At 41.9% G+C, this 23,180-nt stretch overlaps 1 protein-coding gene across 6 annotated transcripts in view; it reads right to left on the bottom strand.

Annotated features, from left to right (window-relative positions):
• The window catches only part of EVL (Enah/Vasp-like), a 142,777-nt gene that overhangs the window by 61,325 nt on the left and 58,272 nt on the right, over positions 1-23,180 (bottom strand). For 5 of the 6 annotated variants that reach the window (XM_088058007.1, XM_088058009.1, XM_088058010.1 and 2 more), the window contains exons 2-3: positions 8,666-8,834; positions 993-1,170 (exon numbers count right to left, since the gene is read on the bottom strand). In XM_088058007.1, coding sequence (XP_087914133.1) covers positions 993-1,170; positions 8,666-8,834 — 347 coding nt within the window. Of the gene's footprint in view, positions 1-992; positions 1,171-8,665; positions 8,835-16,103; positions 16,265-23,180 lie in introns of those variants that run through there. The other variant, XM_014250029.2, reaches the window with a different exon arrangement.

Raw genomic sequence — 23,180 nt, 5'->3', positions numbered from 1 at the left:
AAGAAAGCAGAATTAAGTCCTCAGTACTTCTAATTATAGCTAAGAATTTGAAATACGTCTTGATTTTTGATGAGTTTTGCATTTGCCAGCTTAATAGAAAAGAAATAGCAAAATAAAAAAATCTGAACTCTTACAGTACAAGTACACTTTTAGTAAGACATATTTGTGTACAGGAGGTTGTCAGGAGACAATCTCTCTTCAAAGAGCTGCTGTCCATCACCAGTGAACACTGCAGTGAAACCTGGACGGCAGCAAGTGATGCAAACTTTGACTCACTGTGTCTCCAAAAGGAAAATAGGGCTGTGGTGTGTGCTTTTGCAGGAAAGGAAAAAAAAAAGACACTACACAAGGACTGCTCTGTTCCCAGCCCAGGAGCTGCAGAGAGGTCACAAGCTTGTAACTGAGGGCAGTGCTTCATCCAGATACCACAAACCTGAAACTGGTTTCCACTGAGAAACCAGGACTTTGTTTTGGGCCCAGTTCAAGGTAATGCAATGACAAATTCACAGAACAGCAATCTTCACCACAAACTTCTTCTACAGTCAATATAGTATTCAATAACCAAGCTGCCACACACTCCTCTTTTGGAAAGAGCCAACAGCTGAAGCCGGCCCAGCACAGTGGAAATGCCACCTCTGAGTCCTGTCCTGTAAGGTTTTGCTTATTTTACTCTAGCTTCTGTTTACTTCAAGTTTATTCTTTATGTAAAACAGCACATATACAGATCCACATAAATCAGTGGGGCTACCTGCCTGCTGAGGCATTCCCAAATAACTATTGATTTCCTATGGTGAGTTAAGGCACCATGAAAAATGAGCAGAAAGGGAAATAAAATCTGAACATGTGCAATTCATGCCACAGCAAACGCTGATCTAAAGGCTAAGGTTTCTTATTATAATGTGTTTTATAATGGCATAATATCCAATATCACTGCACTAGGTGATTGGTAACAAGCATTTTAAAATGTCAGAGATTAACAGATATTAATTTACCTCCATCTTGTGAGTTCATGATGTTCAGAGCAAACAGCATTGCATTGGAGAACGTGGTAGCCTCTTCTTTGCTTGCAAAATTCAAGCCATAGACCTGCCGTGCGTCGCGCCATTGATGAAAGGTAGGCGTTGCTTGATTGTACTTCAGTCCTTTCACAATTGAGTAATTAATCACTACCTATGATTTGAAACACAGGGGTAAGGATTAACAACAGCTGTGTTCTCAGTGGGAAAACCCCACCCATCCCTTGTGTGAAGGTTACCTAAATGGGTGGAGGCAGTTCCTATGGCAGTTCCTATGTGGCTGCATGGTAAGGCAGTGTTTGTTTCTGTGATAGAAGACCCACATCTGGGGCTGAGATTTACAACAGTTCAGTTCAGCCTCGGGGACTTGCAAGCCAGTTTTGCAAAATCTATTACCTGCTCTTGTTTTCTACAGCACCTCCACAGGATGCAGCTGTGCAGATGCTGCAAACAGCTGTCAGGAGCCAGGGGCAGCAGCTGTTTCCATCTTTTGGAGGATGATCATGCACAATTGTTAGGAAAAGAGCCAGACAGAGCTCTTGGCACTAACCTTGTCCTATAGCACATGAATGTTTGACTCATTGCACCAGTTTTGCTTTCTTTCTCCCATGTGTCTGATCACCTCCAGCTTCCTGTGCTTAGACTTTGTCAAACCCAGACAGCCATTCTTCTCCCCACCTCTCCCTTGCTGTATGTGTGGTGGTAATACACCAGGTAAGGGGAGACTGCATTAAATTTCTCTTGAAACTTAATCTGTTAAATACAAAGCCCTGTTTATCCCTGGGCAGGGCACTGGGACACCCAGCTACACAGTACAGCTGGGGGCAAACAGAAACCTCCAATGCTAAAAGTGTAAGCTGCTCTAGCTAAGGGTGGAGAGGCAGGAGTGTCCACTGCACCACTTTGTACACAGAATTTATGTAAGAGGTGGATGCCACATACCAGAAAACCTACCAATACATTTTTTTGCAGTCTGGCCACCACTTTGGAAAGTTTTCTGTTAACATTATGATTGCAACTAAAAAGCTACAGTGTATTTAATTAGTCCAACAATATTTTTGGCAGATGACTGACAATTCTTAATTATATGGGCAGACTTTTAAAACTAATTTCAATGATTAATGATACCCAGCTCTGAGTTTTAAATTTTCAATGGATTGCCAGTTTTAACTGGCAGAGAAACATTAGATGAGCACGAAATAAGGAACAAATTGTTTTACACACATTAGTATTTTTGAAAGATAACCTTGTCTCATTGATATAGTTAACAGATGTCTTGAAACTTTACTATATTTTACTATACTTTAATATATTGTATATATTAATATACAAAAAATTATGGAAACCAGCTATGGAAGCCACTAGTCCCCTAGATGATTACAGATATACTCTTATTTCTAGGATGCATTTACTTACTGAGCCAGCATTAGAAAGTGATGTAGGAGATAGTGTTTGAATACTTGGTCTAGCTTTAGGCACAAATACGATAGTCCAGCTGTTGCACTCAAACCAGTATCATCACCAAGGCTCCATGAAAATGCACCGAGAAGCAATCAGACCTACACTGTTTTTTTTAACATATTTCATTGAGAAATTCCTGACCTGTGAGCCAAAGGAAGATGCAACCCTACACTGGGTATGCAGGCTCACAAGCATTAATCAGTCCCCTGGAAATGGGAACTGCATCACCAACATGCTGCGTGGGAAGACACCCACAACAATCAGAATGAAGTGGAAACTGGTCACAGAACTTCCTGTTGTATTTGGCAGCTTGGATAGCCTTTTCTCCTTGAGAAATTGTGACATCACCCCCATTCTTCTACTGAGCATTGGGAGATCCTGTACCAATGTTGCTCACACTCAAAGAGTCTCTTGAGCATCAAGTAGGCTCATGCCTGGATTTCTAAACCAGCAGTTTTAACATGGACCAATTTTTAAGTTTTCCAGCCGTTTTTGAGTAGACCAACCAAGGGAAGGCATAGGCAGTATCTTTAAGGAAAAGTTTAGAAAGATTGTGAGTTTCTACCAGTCTTCAAAGTGAGTGTTTCTCACCTACTAACAGAAGCCTCTGTTTCAAAGGATACCGCTATCAAAGCCCAAAGATCACCAGAGAGTACAGTGCAGCTATATAATGAAAGGCAGGAATCATTAAAACATATGCCAAAAATTGTTTAATGGAAGTCAGGTAAACTGTTCAAAACCTGCTTCCAAGGAACTCCAAGGATCTGCTTTGTTCTGAGGGTTAGATCCCTTTAATTGAATAAAGACAGAATTTGAATGGTGACCTTCAGTAATCATCAGGATGCCACACATGTAATACCTTGCCTTCAAACTCAAATCATAGAATTTACTGAGAAATGAATCACTGGGAAATGAAACTTAAAATAGCCAGAGTTTCATTTTTATCTCCTTTGGCTCATGTTTATAGAAAATGGAAAAAAAAGAGGAGGGGATCTCCTGCTGTTGTTAAGAATGAGTGCACAAAGGTGTCTTGCACAGATGGTGTAGAGACTCTGCAAGGCACATGATGATAATTAAGTGCTTCAGAGCAGTAATCAAAATAAAGAAGGTCTCCCTGTTTGAAGCATAGTGGTTTTTTACAGGTGCTTCTAAGGGATCTTTACTCTAAACCTTCGTGTGTCAGTAAGAGAGCACATCTGCCAGGCTGAGCAGACCAAGAGTTCATCTTTTAATCTTCAGTTGCAGTCTACAATAGGTGAATTGGAGAAGCTCTCACTGGAAATCTTGAAGAAATAAATCATGGATTTGTCCATGGCAAACAGTTCTTCCTATAACTCTTCCCCTAGAATTTCACTTTAAAGGTGAAACATGACATTTTATATGACACTCTTTTTCTTTTCAACCCTCTTTTAGTATTTTATAGCCTGAAAGAATGTAGTCTTACCTATATATCTTACTGATATAAATGTCTGTGTTGTTTTGAAGCCTGTTAAATTCTGTATTTCAGTGATCTCATATGGCAAGGAGTTTCACAGACCAGTCATGCATAGCATTATGTTGACACATTTCAATGTTCCCATCACTATAATGTTAAAAAAAAATAAATATTTGCTTCACTTCTACCCAGTACTCACCTTTACCCTTTCACCTCAGTTTCAGGTGTAGGCTCTCTGGGACCAACAGGGAATTTTAGAATCTCAAAAAAAGATTTTTGAAAGCTCAAAACCAGGAAGCCCTTCCTTTTGACTGCAGGGCTGTGAGCTGTGAGCAGTGACAATGCTGGTGGCTGATGGGACTCACGGGAATGGGGCTAGAAGGGATGGAGTGGGCTTCAGGGCAACACCTGAGGTGTAAACACAGCCAGGATCACGGCAAGAGTTCCCACACAAGCCAATACTCTTGCTTATTGAACCAGGACAAGACAATTGCTTGTTTCTGCATGAAACGGTTCAGCAGCTTGGGCTGCCAGTGCTCAGGCTCATCTCTCAGGGAGCAGCCAAGACTGGTAAAACAGCAAGGATATAAAAACTGCTACAGCTGAGAACACACTCTAATTCTGTAGGCAGGCCCAGACCTGATGAAGTTACATCTAGTAAGTTACAACAGTGATTAATTGGTTCTTTATTTTCAAGAACTTTAGTTAGCTTATATCTCAAGAATCCTGTCCCTGTTTCAGTTTTGGATTGGGTTCACACATAAAATGTCTCACGTTCCCCAAGGCCCTGTTTCTGCATTCACTTCTCAGCCACATGAACACACCAGCCCCTCAGGAGATGTGATTCACTTTTGAGTTGCACCCTCCTCCCTGCCTGTTTATTCAGCATGTGCCTTTGAGATCATGCTGAACTGACATCACTGGATGTAAAGTCCTAATTTTAAACCTCAGTTTGATGTGGACTCTGGAATGGGGAACTACTGCTTCTTGGCTTTGTGAACTCCTTGCATGGTGACTGAAGCTCACACATGTCACCTTTACAACAGGCCAGGTGACAACAGCTGGCAAGTTGCAACAGGGGTGTAAAAACTGCAGCTGTTGGCTTCAAGAATCACAGAATCATAGAATGTTAAGGCTGGAAAAGACCTCAATGAACATCGAGTCCAACATGAAACATTTCCGCAAGGAAACATCAAATCTCATGACACTAAGCGATTGTAGCACTGATCCGGCCTTAGCTTCAAACCAGTTCTGGTCTCTGTGGCGACTTCAAAGCTTCAAGACTGAACTTGTGGTTTTCTGAAGGCTCAGGCCAGCATGAGCCTGTGCAAGGCTGTGCTTTGTGCAGAGCACAAAGGGGAGTTCAGGTACCGGTGGTCTGTAACGCAGCACCGCCGCCACACGCGGCGAGCACCTCGCCCAGTGTCCTGGGGTGACTTTATGATACTGGCATCCCCAATAGTCTGGTTTATGTTATATATTAAGTTCTGCACCTTTAAGACTGGCTCTGAGAGAAAAAAAGGGAGAAGAAGAAGCGCACAGTTTGTGTTAAAGAAAAACATCACTCCCCCACATCCCGCTCCTGGACTGTGGTGTCTGCAGCACGGACAGACAGCAGGACAGAGCTTCTCTTCGGCTTTTAGTTAGTTTTATCTAGCTGAGGCAGAGGAGTTCCCTGGACCTTTTTCTTCTTTTTTTTCTGGATCTGTGCAAACCTGCTTTGGACTAAAAAACACCCAGCCAAACCCCGGGAGCTCACGCCTGTGGCCCACCGGGGCCTGGGCCTCGGCACTATCCAGTGCAGGAGGGACTGATAAGAACCTGAGCGAGCCGAGCTACACCACATGGAAAGGACTTTTCTTCCTAGATTTGCCATCCCATCCCAAGTGAGAGGTTTTATTGTTTAATATTATTCAATTTCTGTTAAATAAACAACTTTTTCCACTTCTCTCCAAAGAATTTTTTTTTCCCTGGACCAGTTGAAGGGAGGGGTCATTTGAATTTTTTCCCTGGGGAAACCCCCATTTGGAGTTTTTCTCCCAAATTTGCCCTAAACTAGGACACCCAGACACACAGAGGGAACGAGACCTGGGGGCCACTTCCTGGGGGAGGAATGATGCTCCAGTACTGTACAAACCACAGTTGTCTCTGGTGAACTTTTCAGACACTGTCAGCTAGAGAAGGAGATAAGGCGATAAGGAGATAAGGTAAGCAGAACGAGAATACAGAGTCATAAGCTACAGCACATGCACCATAAAAGGGATAGAAAAAAAGGCAGCTAGATAGAGACAAAACAAGGAGTCTGCAGAAGAAGATATGTGGAAAATGAAAAAGAAGATGAAAATTAAAGAGAGATATTATTAGAGGTGTAATATAAACCAACAAAATCAAAAGGGAAATAAAGTCAGACAGGGATGAAGCCATGAAGATTACTCTAGTCTGTACCTTGACAAACTGTATGTAAGAAAACTTTAAATTGTTCCTCCATGTTATTGTCATATTACATATTTTAAACTAGTTTCTCAACTCTTCAAAAATCTACGTCACTTCATGAGCTTCATCATTTGCCAAATCACATTTAGCTGAAGATTGGTCCTTTTCAGATAAATATGTCTTTTCTGGAAAATCAACAGCTTTACTAAAGCCTCAATTTCAGTGAGACTTAACAGAACCTGAGAGCAAGCATGTAATGGCTTGACCAGAGAATTATTTTAACTGAAATTCATTCTTATTCTCTTTAAATGCAAATACTCAGCAAGCCTAGCAAGCTGATGATTCCATGTGAGACTCATATAAAATGTATTAAATTCTGAATATTGAGACTTTCAGAATGTTCCTTTGAATACTGCTATGATACACTGTCTTGATTTTATTCATAATACTGGATTTTTGCAATCATATTTAAGGGGAACACTTTGCTTCAGGCAGTTTTAGGCAGCTAAGGTAAGTGACTATACTTTCTGTTTTTTTGAAAGAGGACTTTTAGTCCTTTAACTCTGAATAAATATATTTTTCTACCTGTTTCCTTCTGAACTGAGATGATTTTTAGATATCATGTAGCATCTTCATAAGTTGGAACATTTGCAAGCAGATTAAATATTACAGTTAATACAAAGCATGTTCAAAGTGAAGCTTAAGATTTGACTTTTTAATATGAACTACTCTTTAAACTGCATGCTCTGATAAGACAGACCTCTGGTACTACCTCCCTTACATATATAAATATTGACTTTATGACTTCTGCTTCTTTTACACCAGCTATTCAGTCACATCTTAGATTGCAGTCATATGAAAATCATTTTCATTCACCTGCTGGCTATGTACAATAAAGAACTAGCATGGCCTGCGACAAAGCAGTACTAGCTTTCATAACTGACTAAGAAGACATTGTGTTTCATTTATTTTTGAAAAAATTTTCTATTTCTGAATGGAACTGCTTTCATATATTGCCTTTGCTCTACAGAGAAGGATAAAAGCCATTGCGAAACTTTTGGCAGATGTTTCACAAGTGCACTGTGAGGACTTGAAAACCAGGGTGCTCAAAACCTGCCTATTTTTGTTTTGCTTTACCTTTTTCAGAATGATGACTCTGTATATGCACAGTGTAACAAAAGTCATTACCACCTCCAGTAAGCAACCTGAGTAACTTTTCCAGTTGGCCCAAGCATCTTTACAGCTGTCAGCTGAGGATCATCAGCATTTCCACAAGCAGATCAGTCCATGCAACATTTGTGGCAGCTGAGAGAGGTGGTGGTACCCTGGCTGCTGCTCTCTGGGTTGGCCTGACCTGGCTCAGCTTGGCTGGATTTGCCCTGCCCCTGCCAATCTCACCCCAGCAGCAGTGCTCCCCTCACCTTCCCAGGAGGCAACACCACTCCTGAGCCAACAGGCAACCACTGGCCCACTGTCCTGATCCTTGTGCCACGCAGAGGGCTCCAGGTGGGCACCAGAGGTGGGCAGGCTGGGCTGCCACTGCCATCCAGCCTCATGCCAGCACACACAGGGGGAGCCCTCAACTCTGAAATTCCTGCTCAAAAATGCAGGCACTCCACCACTTCTCCGCTCAAGCAAACTTTTGTTTGGGGTCTCATTGTGACACTCGGTTAGGGAGCTCTGATGGCATGTGCTGCCCAGCACACCACAAACCAGGCTGCCAGAGCCACGCCGTGGCAGCCCTGGGCTGAGCATTGTGCTTTGGTGGCCAATGGGGGTCTGATCCCAGTTCTGATAATATAAATCCCATATTATTCCTTTAATACCCAAGGAGGTCCTAAAAATTAGTCTGTTGTAAATCACAGTGTGCACCTAGGATTTTAATGTGCATTACATCGAACTAATTGCTTATCACAGCAATGTAACAACCTCACTTCGTGGGACAGCGGTGCAGAACAATTGATTTTTATTCCTATTTTTAATTTCGTACTAAAAACAAATAAAAAGTAATTTTGGGGGAGCTGAGAGCAAAACCTGCAGAGTGATTAAGACTCGTTTCACAAGAAAAAGTTGCAAGGGGTAAGGGGAGGAATAACATTTAAATCTCTTTGGCATCTACCAAATGTTCTTTTTTGAAATAAGTGATAACAATTTATGATACATTGTGTATGCAAAAAATTATAGAAAACCTGAATCACTGGAGTATAAACAGACTAGCAGGCACCATGCAGAGAGCAGGAAATGTTGCATCAGGTATAGAACTGAGGTTACCAAATGAGATCAAAGGTTAATTCACAGGAAACTTGATATAGTTACTCACTTGTTGATCCTGCAGTTTAACTCCAACTACCCTGAAGGTGTTTGTGGCCGTGTTGTGGTATATATTGATTCTGCTGAATCCCTGCTGTCCAGGTTTGATTGGCACCCATTTCTTACTGGTATCGTCATAGACCATAACTGAAGCTCGGGCTTGGCAAATACTCTGTTCACTGGGGAGAAAAACAAAAACATCAGGAAAGAAAACAGTGAATTTGCTGCTTATTGCTTATTACTTAAAATGTCTAAAGGAAAAAAAAAATAAAACTATCAGTAGTACTTTCAACATATGTTTTATAAGAGATCTGCTAATCCTTTGAATGCGATCTGTTAAATTAAAGCTGACATGTTATGTGTTCAGAGACTTAAAAAACCTCCTGTATGCTGCTGTTTTGAAGCAATAATCTATTTTATATAAAACATTAAGCCCTGAGAAATAACCTGCATCAGATAAACATTATGAAAACTGTCCAACAGTATGAATGCCCTATTTATTTTATGCATCCATTGGCAACCGACACCTTTTGCATTTGCATGAAAACCTACCAATATTTTATAGCTTGCTGACGAAACAAACGTGACACCCACAGATGAGTTATACATTTAAACTGGAAGCAAGCAGACCTTGAACCAAAAGCCATGTTAGGTAAACTGAAGAAATCAATTAAGTTAATCCAGCTGACGCCTAATACCCAGACCCACTGACGCACTTGGAAGTCCCAGAATACACGGTGCAAAACACACAGGAATGCTTTTTCCTTCGTCCTAGCAGCTAAGGAAGTGGGGAAGGGGAATCCACTAATGTGGATGCATGCCAGCTTTAAAGTACATAACCCCTATTTTGAATAGTGTAAATAACTGTTTTTCTACTTTAGAGTCACAGAAATTCCTTAATACATCACCTCTTGTTTATTAGTCATATCCTGACTAATATACATATAGAGAATCATAATAAAACACACCCTTCAAGGGCAATAAATGCCATTGGCTAATGCTGTGACATGTCAATACAGGTCAGAATTTCAGTTCCACTCTCCTGACTTCCCAGACACTTTTCTTAGAGGAAATACAAGTTGAAGAAAAAAATGAATCCTGCAAATTTTGGAGATTTGAGGTCTTTAAATGTAGCAGGGATTTTTCAACAAGTAAATAGGGCACCTTATGGTGCATTTATGATTCAGTTAGTTCATCTAAATTAAACTCTCGAGATCTGTGTCCTGCAAAAACTTTAAGTTCATGACTGTCCTGTTAACTTTAGCCCTATGTATAGGTAAATATACCTCCCTTCCACAGCCCAAGCCATATTAAATAATTTTCAACAATGCAATAGCAAGTGGTTAATCCGCTTTGCACACAAATCCTTTCCCTCCCTGTTTGGGTTTGCCTCCCTAGCACGCACACACACACACACACACACACACACACACACACACACACACACACACAAATAAAGAAGCTTCTGGGTGATGCTAAACCATGTTGCTGCACTACAACTGTGCCAAATTACAAATTGTAAATTAAAACAACTGCTGTACACTCAAACCTGCCTGACCCCATTGCTGTCATTGTTTTAATGAAAGGGAGCATGTTACTTCAATTATGAAGAGGATCTGGGTTGACTACAGCAGCAATATCTTTTTTGATTTGTGAGTCTCAAAAAAGATTTCCAAGGCAGATGTATCCCCCATGGTACACTAAAGCCTACTGACTCTGGCTTGTTTTGTCAATCACTTTGCACAGCCTCCAGGTAGCCCACAGACCTCCTCCAGGCTGTGGGTAAGAGCCTGGAAAGTCCTCACAGCATTTATAGAGGGAGCAATGATGCTAGCAGATATCTCTATAAAGAACAAGGTAGGAAAATCCAGAGTAAATTGTATTTTTATTATGTATCATAGAAACAGCTAAATTCTGCTACCAGAGCAATATATTCAGATCAGAAGGACTAACCATTATTTTATTTATATTGTTCAGAATTCATAAAAGTTCAGCTCATCCACCAGTTGCTATTGCTTTGTGAGATACCTGGAGAACAGCTGTGCCTTTGCTGATGTACTTACCCAGCAAACACCTCTCCCTCCTGTTTTTTAAGGTAAGCTAATGTCTTGTGGCAGCTCCTCCATATCTGACACGAGCAGCTGAGGGATTTGAGCACCTTCCAGCCTGCCTAATCCTCCAACTGCTGCAAGAGCTCAGCCTGGCAGCAGTGGCAGCATTGCCTGCATCCTCCAGACCTGCTGGGGGACACTCAGTCTGCCTTGGGTGCACAGACAGAATGGGACAGAAACATACCAGCAAAACGGCAGGTTTGCCTTTGTCATATGGAAGTGGAAAGGCTAAAAAAGATCCCCAGTGCAGTCTCATAGATGGATGGTGCCTTTGCTACCAGGTGTCTTGTGCCACCTCCAGCTCCAGGGGTGGGGGGAGCATCAGGTGCCCAGGGCACAGCAATCCCCTGCCCAGCGAGCCGGGGGCTCCAGGAAAATGTTCCTGGGAGAGTCACACTCAGCCAGTGCGACACCACATCCTTCTCCTCAAGCCTTGCCAAGCACTACATGTCCTGCTGTACACTAAAGTAAGCAAGAGCACATCACTGTCTCCATTTCAGATGAATTTTGGAATCCACTATTACCACGAGCCGCTAAATTAGTCAAAATTAATTAAATTATCCTTACTTACAACAAGGAGACTACACCTAACCATCCAGACATGAGGGCAATAACACAGCATTACTCACAATGCCATACCCAGATCCCAGTAGATAGGGAAACTTTGCCTTCAGGCTTTGCTGCCACCAAAATTGGCAGCAAAGGACCTGCTACTGTCCTGTGGCTGAAACACAGACTCCAGGAGCAGTGTTTGATGCACGACAACCAATTGTTACTGTGACAGAAAGCAACAACACATCAAGCTGGATCCCTGCTCCCCTGCAGTCAATGGAAGTTTTTTATCATTCATTTAAATGGAAACAGGATTGAGCCTGTTATCTGGCCTCCAGTGAAATAACAGACAGGAACATAAAACAGCACACAAGGGGAATCCTTTCCTGCAAAGCACTTCATCAATCTTTCAACATCCAAAATGCCTCCAGGGACCCATTGCTAGCTTGCTGTCTCACCCTAAATGGAGGTGTAACTCTTTATCCTGAAGACTTTCTACTCTTCCTATGCATAAAAGGCACAACTGTCCTGCTGCTGCTTTAAGAGGCTTCTCTGAAAACAGCCCAGAAAATGTTCACGTTATAAAGCTCACTGAGAATCTCTGTGTTACTCTCTGTACATTACTTTAAACACAGTCCAAGCACCAGTGGTTTCACAAAGGTCCAGCAAAATTACAGAATTACACAGAAATTACTGTGGAAGTTGGTAGTGGAGGAACCATGGATAGAGAAAAGTCCTCATGCTTCACTCTGCCTGGCTCAGTGAGTTATCCAAATATATGAGCAAAAAGCTCAGGCTGGAACCACAAAAGAATAAACAGGAATAAACAGGAAAAAGAGAGCAAACCATAATGTTTGGAGGAGAGTCTGGCTCTGAAGGGTCTCTAAGGCTTTTCCCTCTCGTTCCAGACTGTGGAAAAGTCGAGTGGCCAAGCTGCACTGTACTCCTTCACTGACCTGTTTTCTCTACTTACACAGTTATCCTCTTATGAATAAAACTTTTGCAGAGCTTGGTACTGAGTGACTGAGCCACCTCTGACCAGCAGCCCCGTGCAGAGCCTGCCATGGCACAGGGTTATCCCAGTCCTACCCTGGACCCCCTGTCCAGCACCAAACCTCCCAGGGGTCACACCTCTGGGGCAATGGGAGAGCTTTAAAATGCTTTCTCTCACAGCCAGGACAAGGTCATACAGCTTTTGGCTTTTTGTGAGCAAATCATGCTCACAAAAGGTGTGACAAATATGCACAACCATCTAACTTTGGGACCAAACATCCAGTTCTCTGGGCTTTACTCCAGCATGCCAGGTGGACCTGGACATTTCCACTATCCTTCATATTTACACACACAACTGTGTCCTTGGGACAGACATTCCGTTAGCATAAACTCTGAAAGCTCCCTGATAAGAAATCAAGATCTCATGCTTTGAACCTATTATGGATTGACCTTCAAAGATGCGCTTTTCTGGTAGTCATAGAAAAGACAAACAGCTGTTTATACAAAAATTTACCTTATTTTTCATTTCCAGCTCCCATACATCCCCCCTCAGTATTTGTATTATTAGTAATTAGAACTTATTTTAGACTGATCTAATCACTATTATTGGTGTGAGAAATTGTTGATATTACTTAGCCCCAGGCTTGCCTTACTTGAGAACGAAATCTCAGCCCAGAGAATGTGAGAGATAACGCACAAGTCATTTATTTAGCACATCTTATTCTACTTGTCCACTGAGTCTGCCGCAGGAAATCACACTTGTGTGGTTAAATGTGACATGCAAGAAATTGCTGATGCTGATTTAAGAAGCTGACAGAATACTCTCAATGTCAGCTTAAACAGCTAATGTAAATCCAAAATCCTGTATACAGATGTGTGATCTGTACAGTACAGATCTGTGTTAACCTCAGAATTAGCAAGCTACAAGTCATGTTCCTGCAGCACTTTGAAGTGTACTTCTATTACTAATATACTAATTTGCTAAACATTTTAATAGCTTTCACTTTAATAAATATAATGACTGGGATGCAGGGAAAGTGTTTCAGTAGCAGCCTGAAACAATGGACATTTCTCTCTGACACTGGATTTAGAGAACAAAAAGCCTGAGAGACCCTCCGAACACAAGACAGTCAGGTGATTTGGGCTTACATAGAGACCACAGCTGAGATCTGAGCTCATTGCAAATAAAGCTGCTGCAGTGCAGTGGCTCTCCAGCCTTCCCACCAGAGATTCACCACCAGCTCTGCCCATGACCCCACTTCTCCTTGGGAGCCTCATTTCTCCAGCACAATGTCAGTCGTACTTGTGACTCCTTCTGGGACCCCCTGTTTCAAAGCCCACTTCCCTCTACAACCAAAGTTGCAGCACAGCCGGTGTCACCATCGTTCACCTTTGTCCCAGAGCCCTGAAGAACTTCCTCTAGCAATGCAGCAAGACCTCACAGTGAAAATACAGCATTTAGCCACTTGATCATACCAAAGGCAGCCCCATGGGGGTTTTATATCCAGAAAGGTGCTTTTAATCCTCAGTGACATGCAGATGCTTGACTATTTTATAGCAAGAAGTCACACTCTCATATATAATAATGACTGCTTCCAGTTGTTTTCTGAGCTCCATTTCCTGGCATTCCCTGAAAAACCAACCCATGGACCCAGTAGTCAGAAGTTGCCAATTTGCACTCTCTCCTGATTGCCTGCCTGTGCAGAGAGACCTACCCAATAGCGTTGCCCTTGCTCCAGTCAGCCTGAAGTGAAGCCCAGTTCCCAGAGAAACTGCTTTTTTTTTGGTCTCCTGCTCAGGCTTGCACACTCACATTGCAGATCTTTTGTCTGCACTGCCAGCAGGAGATGAGCCTTTTGCACTGAGCAATGGCCATCACCTTTCTCCACTGTTAAACTCTAAACAGTTCAATATTAAATAGTTACATATAGTTCAATATTAAATAGTTACAAGAAAAGAGTAAAAATATGAAGCCTCCCTCATAAGCAGCTCTCAAAAGGACTGACGCTGTTAAATAAAGTCATGACACACCTGCAAGACAAATACATATTTTACAGAGCAGGAAATGGAAATACTGGTACTTACAGTGCTATCAAGAGTAAGATGAACACCAGTTCACCTCCATAAGGAACAATATCCAAAAGTTACTGTTAGAAATAAGACATTAATTTTGAACTCTCCCTTAGTACATTGGCATACCCAGCGGGAACTGCCTTTCCAGTACCTGCTGCAGATACCCACAGCAGACATATCAGCTGGACACCAGAGAAGAGACAGAGATGAGGCACCCAGGTTGCACACTGAGCCAGGACTTGGGCAGATGAGTTGCTAAATTTGGGAACACGCACACAATCCTGACATGACCTTCTGTCACCTCTCAATGCTCTTGAGCATGGGAAAAGTGAGTAGAAATACAAAAAATTACACAGTATGCAAAACACCACTGCAGCAGAACAGATATTTCACCTGGGTCTGACTGTCAGTCCCAAACAGCTCAGCCCTCAGCACTGCCAGGTCTGTGGAGAGCCCTGACCTCTCCGTGCCCGCCACGGCACTTAAACAGCACATCTGCCAATCAGTGGAGAATTGGGGCCAGCAGAGAGGCCACAGATTGATGCCCTTGTAAGCCAACACATCTGCTTAGTTTATGTTGCTGAGATTTTTAAACCATGCAGTGTTGTTAATTTTAACCCATCCCTCTTCTGGTAGGTTTTGCAAACTGAAGCATAAGAATCCAAATGACTCTAAGGGGAACTCCAGTTATCAGCATCTCAACTCAGCATGTTGAGAATTGTTTAAAGAGATCTGCTTTGCAAAAGGCCCTTCACCGAGGAAGTGGTGTGATTAAGGGAAGTGCCATTGCTGCTGGGCATTGCTGCCAGACCATGCTCCAGGAAACTTTTCCTTCCAAGTTCCAACAACTCACTGCTAATGGAGTCTCCTAATGGAGGAACTTCACTGCTCCATTAATGCTTTGAATCATGAAAAATTTCTTTCTGTGAGGTGTGGTTCACTTTCAGATTTTATATACCACCTTGAAGACACACTTTGGGAATTCCTAAATGTAAATATCAAGTAAATGCTTAGAAGTTCCTAAAAATGAGTCAAGTAAATGGCCTGGAGAAACACCAGGAACTCAATTAGACAAAAACAATAAAAAAGCAACTCGACTAGATCAGGTTGCTATTAATATAAACTAGCTCCCTTCCCCCTTAAATTACAGAAATAAAACCAAGAAGTACCTAATCGTGTAATATATGAATTATGCAAAACCCAAAACTGAACTGCCAAATGAAAATACATGACTGAGGGCTCTCACTCATGGGCCAACCATATCTGTGTTTCAGGAGAACAATTCCTTAAATAAAGGCTTTGAAAGATCATAATCATAACTAATGACCAGGAAAGGCAGACTCGTAAGTGAATAGAGGAAATCAACATAAAGATCTTTCATGAAAGCTGGCGTTACTTTGCCTTGGTTTCCCTTCAATCCCAGAAGAAATGTAAATAAACCTGTGACAATTCCCTTTGAGCTGATGGAGGCAGATCAGGAATGAAGAAACGCTCGCTTCATCAAGTCAGCTTCTCTCCCACTGCCAGGGGATGCATATTAATATAGCATTGCCATGAAAGCTTAATTACCATTTTATACAATTATAAATTATCCTACCAGCCCATAACCAAAACACAAACCTTCTGTGTTTATCACAATATGTGTTCCCCTTCCCATCCAGCCACATTAATTCTGGTCAACAAACTCCCTGCCAACAGGCACAATCCCCAGATACTTACGTGCCTGCCATGGAGGAGGACCTGGTCAGGCAATGCCACAGAGGTACACGCTCAAAGCCAGCACGTGTGCTCAAATCCAAATAGTCTATTTCACCTGAGCAGAAGACAAATTTGGCAAGGAGACAAGCCAAGGGTCCCTATGAAAGCTTATAACCAAAACAGGAAAGGGAAGCGCTATTGAGAGAGCAGGAGGGCAGGAAGTAACACTTATACAGCAGGGGCGGGGAAGGGACTTTAAAGAAGAAATGTATTATTTCTTATAGCTGCTTTACTCAGCAGAAGTACAAACAATATAGATTAAGATTTAGATGTGCCGTTGTTGCCTCATTGGAGGAATGGATATTAAAACTTTTCACGCATTTTCTCAAGGCACAGGTTCACTGTCCAAGAAAAAGCAAAAGCAAATAAAGCTCAGAGTCAGAAAAAAAAAAATATTGCCGTTATCCATTTATGGCACAGGTGTTTACACAGCACAGAACAAAACCCAGGGGCCCCAGTGGTACCGAGGGCCCTGCACCGCCTGGCAGCCAACCTGGCATCCTGCTGAGCTCCAGCTCCAGCCCAAAACTCTAACTGGCACGGCACAGTGCAAATTTTATTTCTCTCACCTACTTAGATGCCTTCTGCACATCTGTTCTACTTGACCTGGAGCAGAGGACACGGGGTACAGACACAAGGTAACTTCCCAAAGCACCCCACAAACTGCAGAGCTTCTCAGCTCTTGAGGGACTGCTGGAAACACCATCAGAAGCCATTATTTGACCATGGAGGCACACAGACTTTCTCTGGGAGTCAGCACCAGAGGCTCTGAAGTCTCCACTAATGAGAACAAAACGTGTAGAGCTCTGAGGAGACCAGGCCTCAGAAGATCACACAATTCCTGACATCCTTGCAGTGCTTTCAGAGTGCAACACACATTTTAAAACCTTGGATCCCTGTTTTAATATAGCAAAAAGAGAGATGTGTAAGAAATAGGCTGAATGTGGCAAGGCACACCAGCTACACAAACCCTTCAGCACAGTTTCTGCTGTGGAGCAAGGGCTGCAAATGCCACTCCACCTAAGCAGGGGAGCTGAGTGCTTTTCACCCTCACTGTTCTTCCTGTTGAGAGATTACTTTCATGGTCCAACTGAAAGACCTACAGAAACTGCTGCTGCAATGGCACCTAGTGAAAACATGGGCGTCAAAATCTGGCTGCTCTCACAGTTGGTGAGAGCACATCGCCTGTTCAGCTGCTGCTTCCGGTTCCTCTGCAGAAAATCTCTGTATGACTGAAGTGTTTCAGTTTTCTAATGGGGGGAGTTTAAAAGCCAACAAGAATGAAAGTTCTCACTGACATTTAAGCACAGCTTTTTCTGTAGTGCCTGTTTTTGGGTTTGGTTTTTTTTTCATTTTTTCCTGTTTAATGAAGAATTTTATTATCACTTTCCTGATACCACATCTTTCTGCTTTGAGATCTGTGTGGATGTTGGGCACTACCTTGTTTCATTCAAAAAACTCCTGCTTTTCATTAATTTAATTTAAATTAATTAATTTAAAATTTGACATTATTTGGTGTCAGTTCCTCTGCATAGCTCACACATTGCTTAGACTATAATTGTAGTGTTAGTGCAAACAGTACTTTACTGCATGTATTAGAAAAGGACTTTACCTGAAAAATGCATCTCCAAGTAAGTATGGACACAAATCACTAATGGCCTTGATCAGCCATACTGGCTCCACTGTTCTAGACAGAAGGGTACAGGAAGATGGACTAAGCAAAGATCTGAGGAGCCCTTTTATTTCTCTGATGTCATGTGTCTGAGATGGATATTGTTCACTGATTTGGGGGGAAGGGGACAGCACTTATGAGATAGAATAGTTTCCCTGTTAAACCAAGCAGATATTATTCTCCTTACATGCAAATATCATCTGCAATAATATCAGCTAGAAAACCCTGGTTTTAAAGATTTGGTTTTCCTGAACAAACACCTTTGATCACACCTGGAAACCCCAGCCTCCCCACTCCTGCTAGCACCATGCATGCTGAAAGCACAGCAAAGAGCAGGTCACTACTGATACATCCAATGTCACCCAGGAAATAGTGACAGTGAGCAGGACAAAGCCCAGGGCTGCCTTTCCATGCCCCTGCCATAAGCCAAATTAATTTCATTAAGCACCACAGCATACATTCCAGCAGAAGTGCCTCTAATCACCCCTTTGCATTGCTAAAATGCCTCCATGGCCCTGGACTAGAAAGGGAGCACTTAGAAGGACACGGCACTCTGTGACAAAGGACACATAAGACCGAGTAGCTGACTTCTATCCAGTCCTCACAAAGAACCATATGCTGGATAAACAGATTATTTCAGTCATGTGTTGAGATCTGTGTGAGCAGATCAGGATTCCTAAACACAGAAGCGAGGCTTTAGTTGCAATTAAGTGAATATTCCCATAGGTTTCCAAGGAGCATGTCTGCTGGCCATATACTCAGCTTTCATGTTCCAAAGACTCTCAAGTCTTGTATTTGCTTTCTTTTGGAGAGTTTCATTGCCAGATGAATCGTGATTTGCATAAGACAATAATGTTACATATTTTCAATCCTTAGAGCTATAGGCTGAGCCAGAAAGGTGAGTGCCTCAGCCTCAAAATGACTCATCTCCAAACACAAAACCCAGGCTATTTTTAAGAATTAAATGAAGCACTGTAGAATGTGTTGCTGATACTATTTAAAAAATAAGAATCACAATCATAATATAAAACTGCACCCACCTAAGAGTTATTTGAAGGTAGACATGATTAAAATATTTTTTTCTTAATAAGCATGCTTCAGACCTTCCAAATAACTATTTATACTTCTATATCTGTTGGGTTTCGTTCTGTGTTATCCTCAAAAGGCATCATGTTATATTGCACAAATTTAAAAATTTGCATATGGCAAGTCTTTCATTTAACGACTTTGAGATTAAGAAATCTGGAAGTTCCCACTGAAATGGTACACTCAAATTTCATAAACTACAAGACAATTTCATGAATATATGCACAAATGATATGCAACAGCATATAAAATATGCAGTTATATATTCAGATTTGTAAATCTAATTTCACAGCTGTTAATAGTCTTTGAATGTAAGACATTTCCTCATACACTGAGATTTGCAACTGTTAAACATGCTGATGAGGCAAAAAAAATTCCTTGTCCTCAGAAAGTTTAACCCTGTATGTTAACGTATGCTCTTGCTCTCCCAAATCTCTTTATTTTCCATGCTCCCCACTCATTTGAAAAGAGCAAGAGAGAAAGCAGACAGAAGAATAAAATATACTTATTTACTATTAGAAGAGTTAAAAATGCACAGTGAGGTGAGGTGCCAGCTGCCACTTCGACAACAAAATAATTGATCCTGCACTGAGCATATTTTACAATTTAGTCTTTTTGGGGATATAAATTTAGGATGCAATCTCATCACTGCTGAGGTCCAAGGAAGTCTTTCCCTGGACTTAAGAGGAACTAGGTTCAGCCCTTTGTATAGATCCATTCAGGTAGCGATAAATAAACATACGGCAGGAAAAGAAATCTTTTAAAGGCCATGAGTTCTGCAGGATTTGGGAAGCCCTATTTTTTCCTTCTGGGAAGCCCCTGGCTCTCAAGTCATGCAGTGCCCTTTGCTAAGATGATTTCATCTCACCCTCACTCCGCAGAGGGAACAGCCAGGACTCACCTGCTTCCAAGGGGATGTTTTGGCTGATGCAAACAGCTTAGGTATTGCCTTAAGGAAATAACTGTATTGCAAAGAATTAACTCCATGGCTGCCTTCAATTTTCCTCTCTATAAACTGTGATGAGCAGTGGGCAGCAAGCCCAGACCCCACGGTAAGCAGCATGGAACAAGTTATAGACCATATGGAGAGAAATAAACTGCCACTTCATACACAGGGTATCTATAATGCTTTTTTGCTTGAGTCAGCTAATTGCACATCCGCAAATCAGCACATTTATAATAAATGGAGCATTATGATATCATGGGGAATCTATTTAATATGATCAAAGTCTGCCAGGAAAAGTTCCTCTGAAATGATGAAAGTACTTAAGAGTCCTGAGTGCCGGGGACATTTTGCAGTCCTTATTAAACAAACATTTCCACATTGTTTCATGGCAGCTGGTGGTACCAAGGGCTGTAACTTCTAAGGCTCCGTGTCAGCAGTCTTACTGCAGCCACCAGCATGGGCATCTCCCTGCTGAAAGCAGAAGGCACCTCTGTACCTATAGCTAGCACCAGCCACACCACCCACACCTGCTCCAGCAGCGGGCAAAGAACAGCGACTGTTCCCACCTCAGCTGAGGCATACCATCTCCTTTCTTCCCCAGAAGCTGGGATTTACAGTGTTGCAAACCCTCTTCTGTACTTCAGATTTTAAGGGGGGTATTTAGCTTTTCAATATAACCTTTTTTTATGTTCAAGCTTGGCAATGCCCTTGATCTAAAGAACCATTAGACATGCTCTGAGTGTAAATATAAACTCACTTGAGGTATCAGCTGAAAAACATTCTCATATTTATGTCACCAAGCATATGCTATCCCCCAACATTGCTCCACAGCTGATGTATTTTCACCTTCAGCTTGCATTTTTCCTTAAACTTTAGTAAACATGATGAGTGGTTTTAGCAGCTGTAGGCAGCGGTCCTTTCAACTGCCTACATTACATTTTTTGTAGCTCTTGATTTATGGGGTGGTCAATGTAAATTCCTGGGGTTTGTATTTGAAACAAGAAATACCAAATTCACAGTAGTCCTGAAGGAAGACTAAGAGCTTTTCACTCAAAACCAGCACTGCCTCTGGTACCTTCTGGTACCTACCTCAGCTATTTAATGCTACCCACTGTTAAGAAATGCAATTCAAGCATCATGTTTTACTGAACAGATAAGTTACTTGTATCATGAGACACCTCCATCCCATCTTGTGGGCACCATAAGCCTGTGGAAAGGTTTCTGTCACAAGACTTTCAGAGGCACATGGGTGGGTGAGGTACAGCCTAGCAGGTGTGAAAACAAGGAGAGGTTTTCTGACGTAAGGGATGCTGGAGTAAAGAGAAGGCATGTAAACACAGCTCAGGAGACTGGAGGGGAACCAGCTGACCAAAAACCCATCAGAAATCACACATAACTATTTTTATCACTTGCAGTTCTCTAAAGGCATGTGCCTGTCTTCGGGTCATATCATATTTGATATTCATAGGGAAAGCACTTTTCAAGACAGCAACTCCATCTCTAAAAGTAAGGGATGTGCAGGCTCCAGAAGGCTAGGTTGACACCAAGATGAAGAATGCCTGGCCTTGTTTTTGATATTTACATTTCTTGGAATAGGACAGCTTGGAAACAACAGCTGACTTATAGGCACAGGGACACTTCACCTTGCAGAAGGATCCCTGAATGTGGAATGGGTGCAGTCAGCAGTTTCTCCTGTCAACTCACCACACCTTTCACTGCCATGTAACACAACGTGGTGCACACATGCAGGGAAACTCTCTCCTGTAACAACTGTAAAGCATCCATATTCCTTCCACATTTTTTCATGTCTTGCAATAATCCCTTAGAGCATTTAACAGGACACTGAGGTCATTCTGCATTAATCAATACTTGCTTTATCCTTACTGAAGTTGGTGGTAAAATTCCTATTAGCAATTAGCCATTCCAGCTGCAGCAGAAACGTAACTTTTATATCATCTGTGTCATCAGTCAGGCAGTAGAACAAGGTAAATTTTACTGGTGTGTTGAAGGCCAATCTTAAATCCACTGTTTGCAATGATGGACAATGAATGTGGCCCTGATATTTGCAGATACACTTTAGCTGGGAAGAATAACAAATCATAACTGGGCCCAAACAACAAGCTGCACAACTGAGTCATAGTGTCGATTTGGATTAAGTATCTTTCTTCTGATAAAAAGTGAGCATTGCAGATCTGACTGTTTGTAGTGTTCCATCATGGAAAAGGTGAAACCCTCTTCAAGGTGGGCATAAAAAGACACCAGATGCTAATAAACTCTACTAAAAAATCTGTATTATTTGTGGCAATCAATGTGGGAGGATGTCTCCTAAATTTCACAAAAGTAATTTTCAGATTATTTTAGTAAAAATAAACCAAAGGACACCAGATTGAATCCCTCTCCATCCACTTGGTGAGTGTCATAAACCATCCTCTGTTAAACTAGGCTGACACTTCTGAATCTCCTGGTCAGTTACTGGGAAGGTGATAGAGAGAAGGAAGAGGATGGGCAGACAGAGGTGAAGCAACTGCTTAAACCTTAATTTCTTCAGAGAGCAAACTAAAGACAGGTTGGTAGGGAGGGTCTCCCAAAGAATCGCTGCTCACCTCCACTGATACCCTCACCAGATTGTCCATCTGATGACCACCAAACCCTCCACAATGGCATGCACAGCTCCTTTCAAAATCAGCATCAGACTTACAGACTTTTTCCAAAAATACAACTTTCCAGTTGTCTGGCATTTTTTTCACTGTCTAAAACATGTAGGGGTTTTGTCAGCACTTCAGACTTGTCAGAAGGTAGCCCTTCCATCCAAAGTTTAACATAAATGTTTAGTCCTTGAGCCATTACACAGAGCGGGAATGTTCAACAGCCTCTGTCTGTGTCAACACATGCTTTTCATAACAATGCCCTGGATTTATTATAACAGGACTGAAATCTTTAAAACTGTCTTTCTGCATTGCTGATACAATGTTTTGGGGAAAAAAATAAAAAGAGAAATTAAAATCACTCAGAAGTCAACAAATTACAGAAAGGACACAAGAGAAAGGGGAAAGTTTCATTAGTAACTCAGCTCCCCTCTTCTTTTAATGGCTTTCTGAACCTTTTACAGCTCCACCATCTCTCAGGAACACAAATTCAAGACTCAGGTAAGGTCATGGAGGATTTCTAGGGAGTAAGGTAACACCTGCAGTGCATCTTCCTTTGAGCCAGTGTGAAGGCAGCCCAGCCTCAACAGTAATGCTAACAACCACAGCCAAGTGGGATCAAAAGGCAAATCCCTCTTTCAAGTGCATCAACCATTATTCTCAGCCCCAACGAGAATATAGAAAGCAGC

The sequence above is a fragment of the Pseudopodoces humilis genome, chromosome 7, assembly GCF_049639895.1.
Source record: "Pseudopodoces humilis isolate 2021_Gansu_Grassland_sample_001 chromosome 7, ASM4963989v1, whole genome shotgun sequence".
NCBI lineage: Eukaryota > Metazoa > Chordata > Aves > Passeriformes > Paridae > Pseudopodoces > Pseudopodoces humilis.
Note: the sequence above shows the minus strand (reverse complement) of the source record. Positions and strands in the feature narration are given on the sequence as shown.